This window comes from Chiloscyllium plagiosum, chromosome 7, assembly GCF_004010195.1.
Source record: "Chiloscyllium plagiosum isolate BGI_BamShark_2017 chromosome 7, ASM401019v2, whole genome shotgun sequence".
Taxonomy (NCBI): domain Eukaryota; kingdom Metazoa; phylum Chordata; class Chondrichthyes; order Orectolobiformes; family Hemiscylliidae; genus Chiloscyllium; species Chiloscyllium plagiosum.
In genome coordinates, this window is record NC_057716.1 from 88,271,691 (window position 1) to 88,279,445 (window position 7,755).

The 7,755-nt window shown below is 41.8% G+C and overlaps 1 protein-coding gene across 4 annotated transcripts in view; it reads left to right on the plus strand.

The window, feature by feature from the left end:
* Positions 1-7,755, plus strand: part of parp14rs3 (poly(ADP-ribose) polymerase family member 14-related sequence 3) — a 79,135-nt gene that overhangs the window by 60,298 nt on the left and 11,082 nt on the right. For all 4 annotated transcript variants that reach the window (XM_043694150.1, XM_043694151.1, XM_043694152.1 and 1 more), the window contains one exon: positions 2,223-2,810. In XM_043694150.1, coding sequence (XP_043550085.1) covers positions 2,223-2,810 — 588 coding nt within the window. The remainder of the gene's footprint in view (positions 1-2,222; positions 2,811-7,755) is intronic.

The following is a 7,755-nucleotide window of genomic DNA, read 5'->3' on the forward strand; positions in this document are numbered from 1 at the left end:
GGGTTATTGTGATAGGTCAGAGAGAAGGGTGGAGCGGCTAGGTAGGAAGGAAGATGGACAAGTGGGACAGGTCAAGAGGGCAGTGCCGAGCTGGTTCGAGGATAAGGTGGGGGGAGGGGAAATTTCAAAACTAGTGAACTCGACATTGATGCCGTGTGGTTGAAGGATCCCAAGGCAGAAGATGAGGCGTTCTTCCTTCAGGTGTCAAGTGGCTTCGATTTGGCAGTAGAGGAGGCCTAGAACTTGCATGTCCTTGATGGAGTGGGAGGGGGAGTTGAAGTGGTCGGCCACATGGCAATGGGTATGGGAGGGTGAGGGGTTGTGATAGGGCTAGAGGGCTAATGTTTACCAAAAATATTGGGATGAAATGAGGCAGTCTTTTTAAAAATTCTGTTTTGGCACTCTGCAGTCTCTGTGACTGCCTTTAATGTGTGCACTGAGGTGGGGCAGATAGGCTGCCATCTCAAAATGATGATCCCACCACTCAATGAATTTTTCCAATGGCAACCTCAGCAAGCTGGGAGTATTTTCCCAACTCCCTCAACCAGACTGGAGACCAAAGATCCACACCTATGTTTTTGAGGGATACTGGTGAGAAGCAACAGATGGGTGAGAAATAGGAAAGGGTGAGGAGAACTCCTTGGAAAGCACTAAAGGTGCAGGAGGCAGGGTGAGAAGTTTTTGTAAGTGATTCATTGAGAGCAGCTGAATTGATCAGAATGGAAGCATCTGGATGACAGTGGAGAAGTGGAATTAAACATTCAATTTATTTTTTTTTAATTGCTCACAGGATGTTGTCATCATTGGCTGTGCCAGCATGTATTGCCCATCCTTAACTGCCCAGTTAAGAGGCTACCAAATTGCAGTGGGCTTGGAGTCACATGTAGGCTAGACCAGGAAGGACAGCAGATTTCCTTCACCATAGGGCATTAGTGAACCAGATGTACTTTGAACAATTGACAATAGTTCCATGCTGGTCAGTAAGCCAGCTGTTATTCCATTGAATAATCAGCATCTACCATGGTGGAATTTGAACCACATTGCCCAACCATCAGCTTGGATTCCTGATCCACTGACATTACCACTCTGCCACAGCCTTCCCTTAAGAGCTAATGTGATTATCGTCCCTTGTTTCCTGTCAGTTGCATCCAATGAGAGTGGGTTAAAGCCACCAAATGTCTTCTACGCAAGAATCTACCAGGAAGTGCCTGAAAATTCTGGACTTGAATCTAACCTGTGCCAAAAAAAGAATATTTTCCTTGTTGATTTGAAGGGTGTGCCATGAAGTTAGAGATCTGAATTACTCTGGCGCACAAATCTACTTATACTTTGATGCTGTCAGTCAAATTCGTAAATTGAAGAGATGCTGTTTATTATCAGTAGCAATTCCTTCTATAGACGTTGTAGCATTTCTGCATTTGCTGATTCTCTAGCCTTCATGTAACTTCATATGTATTGCAGATCGGTTAGGAACACTTTCTGGGGACATACTCAATTAACCTTGACATAACCACTGTTTGGCTTATTTACTGTGACATTCCCTGACTCTGAAGACCAACTTATTAACACTAGGAAGGGATCAAAATGTGATTTGGGAAAAAAAAAGTAGGGTTAAATTTAAAGTGAAAAACACCAGGAAAGGAAAAAGAAAGGGAAAATAAGGAGAGTGGGCAGAATTAAAATGTACGAAGTTCTTTATTTTCAGCAAAAGTCAGAGAGTTTATTTTTATGATTTAATCTTAATGATCTAAGTATTAGTGGCTTCTGAATTTTGAGAAGCTCAGATATCAAGATGCAAGACCTCATATGAATCAAGACTTCATAGTTGCTTTTTACCAAACACGGGTTGATTTTCTGTACATTATATTTTGTCGATGAATTTCAATAGTGGTTCTTTTGTTCGTTCACCATAACATTGGTAACAGAGCTATTGAGGTTACAAAATGGTGGACGTAATTGACATTTGTGTCATTTTCCTCAGGTTTATTTGCCAAGATAACAGGGACAATAAAGATGGAAATTAAGCCTTTGGGGAAGTTTGTTTAAGTGGGAGAAGACTGCAAAGGATAACTGGCCCTCACTATAAAAGTTCTGTCCGTATTCTTATATTTACAGAATGAATTTCTTTCTCTATAATGGAAAATATTGTTAGGAAATGTACCCATAGAATTTATTAGATATGTATTATCACATGTGAGATAAATCTTCTCTTTTTCTTTCAGTGAGACCTATTGATGCAGTTCGACCTATTTATCCAGTCATTCTGACAGCAACAAAGCATTTGACTGCCACAGTTGAGATATATGGTGTGAAGAAGGAAAACATTGCTGGGGCACAGAAGGATGTTGAAAATATCATCAAAGAATACTGCATCAGCAAAACAATCCCCACTACAGTTGCAGGCTGTTTCTTAGATGACGAGAAGCAACAGATCATGGATCTCTGTGAAAAATACAACCTGAAAGTTGAAATTCGGGAAAAGGAAATAGTAGTAGACGGATATCACGCTGATGCTCTGGAATCCATTGTGCAAGTGAACTCTATGCTTCAAACTATCACAAGAAGAGAGCATAGAAAGCAGGATGAGATTCAGTTGAAGAAAACTGTCCAATGGGAGATTATAACGGATGAATCTGCTCAGCCTTATGATCAATCTTTAAACTATGAAATTGAGAGAGCTTACCTGGATAAAAAGAAAACCATAGTTTACATGAAAAATGGGGAAAAGTGCACAATTGATTTGACTTTGTTGCAAGAGAAAGACTCAAAAGGAAATGTAGTGGATATTAAAAGAAGTGTCCTTCAAGGAGGTATGTCAAAAATAAATGATTATCTTTATAGGGCTTTGCAGCACACATCATGGTGAATCCTCTTAACTTACTTTAGACTCCTCACTAATTTTCCTTCAGATTATATTTTGAAAAATGGTGTGTCTCTCTTTTAGTGAAAGCTTAAAGTTAGAATCCCTGAATGTGGAATTTGCCCTACTGGAGTCGAGAGTGTGGTGCTGGAAAAGCACAGCAGGTCAGGCAGCATCTGAGGAGCATAAGCCCTTCATCAGGAAATTATGCCCGAAATGTCGATTCTCCTGCTCTTCGGATGCTGCATAACCGGCTGTGCTTTTCCAGAATAACACTCTCGACTCTGATCTTCATCTGCTGTCCTCACTTACTGCCCTTCTGGACACTTGATGGGGCCATCAGTCTGCCCTATCCAAATTCTGAGGATTAGTTACAGAGAATTGCATTGCATGTCAGCCCTGATGTCTGTCACGTGTTCCCAAATAGAAAGTAAAGGCATGTTGAGCTTCAGGTGAGGACCAAATCAGATATGGTGATAATGTTGAGGAACTTGCTGACACACACAAGTTGGTATAATTAAAGGATAATTAGTAGGAGAATGCAGTGAGAATGAACAAAATAACAGACAATGGTTGGGATTGGGAGTGAGTAGAGAGGAATTGATTACGATGTCACCTGATGAATACTGGTGTGGGTACGGGTGTTCAGCTGAACAGGGGTTCAAAAGGACTATGGGTGATTGTAACAAAAGATTTTGCTGGATGGCAGTCTTTCTCCTGACCCACAAGCAGTGCTGTAAAACTGACTCAACTGCAGGAACTGGCAGCTCCAAATTCTTACTGGACTTTCTTATCCTAAAGAGCTCAAAGAAGTTTTAATCAACTTGGTCAGCCAAGTTATGGCACTCACGTGGGACAAATGAGGCTTGAACCTGATTTTCTATCCCAGAGGTAGGGATACTATCTCTGTACTACAAGGTGAGGGATTCAAACCACACCCATTTAATTATGAACATGCCATCAAGCCTGCCCCACTATTCAATTTGATTGTGATTAATCTTTTACCTTAATGCCATATTCCCATACATCAGTAGTCTCCAAAGACCTATCAATTTCTAACTTAAACATTTTAATAATTACGTTTCCAAGAGGATTCCAAAGACTCACCATCCTCTTAATGAAGAAATTCCTCCCAATCTAAGTGCCTGTCCTTTATCCTGAGGTTATATCTCCTGGTCCTAGACTTGTCAACCATGGGAAACATCCTATTTTCCTCCATTGTGTCATCCTTGTAGGAATATTCAACAAGGTTATCTCTTATTCTTTGCAATTCTGGGGGAAAAAAGGCCCAGTTTCCTCAATCTCTCTTCATAAGATGATCATCCTTATAAACCTGTCATCGCACAGATTAATTTGCTAAATCTCTATTGAATAGTACCTGGAACTACGATGTTGTAGCCATTATAGAAATTTGGTTGACAGAAGGGGAGGATTGGAAGCACAATATTCCAGGGTTTAGATGTTTCAGGCCTAATAGAGAGGGGCATACAAAGAGTGGGAGAGTTGCATTGCTGATTTAGGAGAATGTGACAGCTGCACCAATAGAGGAATGTAAAGGAAGCAGGAAAAAAGTTAAGCAATCAATTAGGGGGGGCTAAAAGGGGCTTGGCAAAGGGGCTTTGTCGTTGGCAAATAGAATTAAGGAGAATCCCAAGGCATTTTATCCATATTTTAGGACCAAGAGGGTAGCTAGTGAAAGAGTAAATCCACTCAAGGACAAAGGAGGGAATATATGCTGCATTTTCGGAAAGCAAATCTTAGCAGGCCTTATACCCTTAATGGTAAGGTTCTAGGGAGTGTTGCTGAACAAAGAGACCTTGGAGTGCAGGTTCATAGCTCCTTGAAAGTGGAGTCACAGATAGAAGGGTTGGAGGATCTGAGCTACAGGGAGAGGCTGAACAGGTTGGGACTGTTTTCCCTGGAGCGTCAGAGGCTGAGGGGTGACGTTATAGACGTTTACAAAATTATGAGGGGCATGGATAGGATAAATAGACAAAGTCTGTTCCCTGGGGTCAGGGAGTCCAGAACTAGAGGGCATAGGTTTAGGCTGAGAGGGGAATGATATAAAAGAGACCTAAAGGGCAATGTTTTCACGCAGAGTGTGGTATGTGTATGGAATAAGCTGCCAGAGGAAGTAGTGGAGGCTGGTACAATTGCAACATTTAAGAGGCATTTGGATGGGTATATGAATAGGAAGGGTTTGGAGAGATATTGGCCGGGTGCTGGCAGATGGGACTAGATTGGGTTGGGATATCTGGTCGGCATGGACAGGTTGGACCGAAGGGTCTGTTTCCATGCTGTACATCTCTATGACTCTATGACTCTATATGTAGAGCCAGAGGAAGTGGGTAAGATTCTTCATGAATACTTCACATGGGTATTCACCAAGGAGAAGGCTATAGGTGATGATAAGATGAGAGAGTGATATGTTGATACTCTGGACCATGTCAATATTAAGAAGGAGGAGGTATTAGGTATCTTGAAAATCATTAAAGGTAGATAAGTCACCATTGCCTGATGGGATCTACCTCAGGATACTGGGGGAGGTAGGGGAGGAGATTGCTGGATGCTTGACAGCGGTATTTGTATCCTCTTCAGGCACAGATGTGGTCCCAGCAGACTGGAGAATAACCAATTGATCCTTTGATTAAAAGGGGCAACAGGGATAATCCAGGAAACTATGGGCCAATGAGTCTTACATCAATGGTAAAGAAATAATGCAAGAAGATTCTGGAAAAGAACAGTTTTTTAGGGGTAGTCAGCATGACTTCATGTGGGGGAGGTCTTGTCTCTCAAATTTGCTTTTGTTGAGGAAGTAATAAAGATGAATAATGGGGACAGGGCAGTGGATATTGTCAACATAGACTTTATTAAAGCATTTGAGAATGTCCCTCATGGTAGGCTGGTCTAGAAGATTGAGCCACATGAGGTCCATGGTGAGTTGGCAAGTTGGCCAGAGAAGACAGAGGGCAATTGAGGAAGCATATTTTGCTGACTGTGACCTGTGGTGTTCCGCAAGGATTAGTGCTGGGACCTCTGGTGTTTGTAAATTATTTGGATGAAAATGTAGGTTGTCTGATTAGTAAGTTTGCAAACAGCATGAAAATTGGTGGAATTGTGGATAGTGAGGAACATTGTCAAAGAATACAGCGGAATATAGATAAACTGCGGTGTTGGGTGGAGAAATGGCAGGTGGAATTTAATCTGAACAAACGTATCACAAAATGTAGGTGATACACTTTGGGATATCACATGCGTGAGGAATGTATGCCTTAGGAATACTGACATGCAGGGAGATCTTGGGGTGCAAATCTGTAGCTCACTGAAAGAGGCAATGCAAGTGGATAAGGTAGCAAAGAAGGTGTATGGCATGCTTTCATTCATCATTTGAAGCATTGAGTATAAATGTTGGCAATTCATGGTGCAGCTGTAGAAAAATACAGTTAGGTCACACTTGGAGTGTCATGTGCAGTTTTGGTTACCACACTATAGGAAGGGTGTGGCTTTGGAGAGGGTGCATAATAGGTTCACTGGGATGTGGCCTGGAACGGAATGTGTTAGCTAAACGGAGAGTTTGGACAAACTTGATTGTTTACGCTAGAGTATTGGAGGCTGAGGGAAGTATATAAAATTATGAGAGGCATGGTGGATAGTTGGAGCCTTTTTCTTCCCGGGTGGAAATGTCAGATTCTAAGGGGCATAGGTTTAAGGTGAGATGGGAAAGTTTAAAAGATATGTGTGAGGCAAGTTTTTTACGCGGGAGGTGGTAGGTGCCTGGAATGCGCTGCTGGGGTAGGTGACAGAAACAGGTACATTAGCAATGTTAAGGAGGCATTTAGACAGACACATGAATAGGCAGCAAATAGAATAATGCAGACTATGTGCAGGCAGATGGAATTAGTTTAAAATGGCATCATGGTCAGTATAGACATGGTGGGTTAAAGGGCCTGTTCCTGTACTGTAATGTTCTGTGTTCTGTGGAGAGAAATAGTGGGTAGATGAGTGATTTTGACAGATAAGTGGGATGAGTGAATTTAACTGATCAGTGGAAATTGTTCAAGTTTTTGCTTGACCCTAAATTAGGAGGAATTGGTTTTGAAGGATTCAAAGCAGAAACACCTCTTAAAAATCTACAAAAGGAGGGTGTGAGGTGTCCCCACATAAGGAGGAAAGAAAATAAGTAACATTAATGTTGCCCAATTTTAGCCAGATTGACTGACTGGGAAATAAAAGCAAAAATTCTGGAAACATTTAGCAGGTCATACAGCATCTATGGAGACACACAGATTTAATACTAACTCTACCTGAATACTTACAGCAGTTATTATTTCAGATTTCCAGCACCTACTGTATTTTTCTATTGTATTAAACTGAAAAATAACATTGAAAATAGCCACCAAAAGATAATTGTAAACAGAATTGCCATAAACTCTTAAAAGCTGCGATTTAATTTTGTTTCTAACACTATTTCTATCATGACAAGCGGTACCATATGTCACTGATACTGTTAAAGAATTACTGGACTTGGCATTTACAATGATTGGTGCGGTGTCTCGGAGATGTTCCCTAAAGCGCTCTGCTAGGAGGCGCCCAGTCTCCCCAATGTAGAGGAGACCGCATCGGGAGCAACGGATACAATAAATGATATTAGTGGATTTGCAGGTAAAACTACATCCATCAAAGTTTTACCTGCAAATCCACTAATATCATTTATTGTATCCGTTGCTCCCGATGCGGTCTCCTCTACATTGGGGAGACTGGGCGCCTCCTAGCAGAGCGCTCTAGGGAACATCTCCGAGACACCCGCACCAATCAACCAAACCGACCCGTGGCCCAACATTTCAACTCCCCCTCCCACTCTGCCGAGGACATGGAAGTCCTGGGCCTCCTTCACC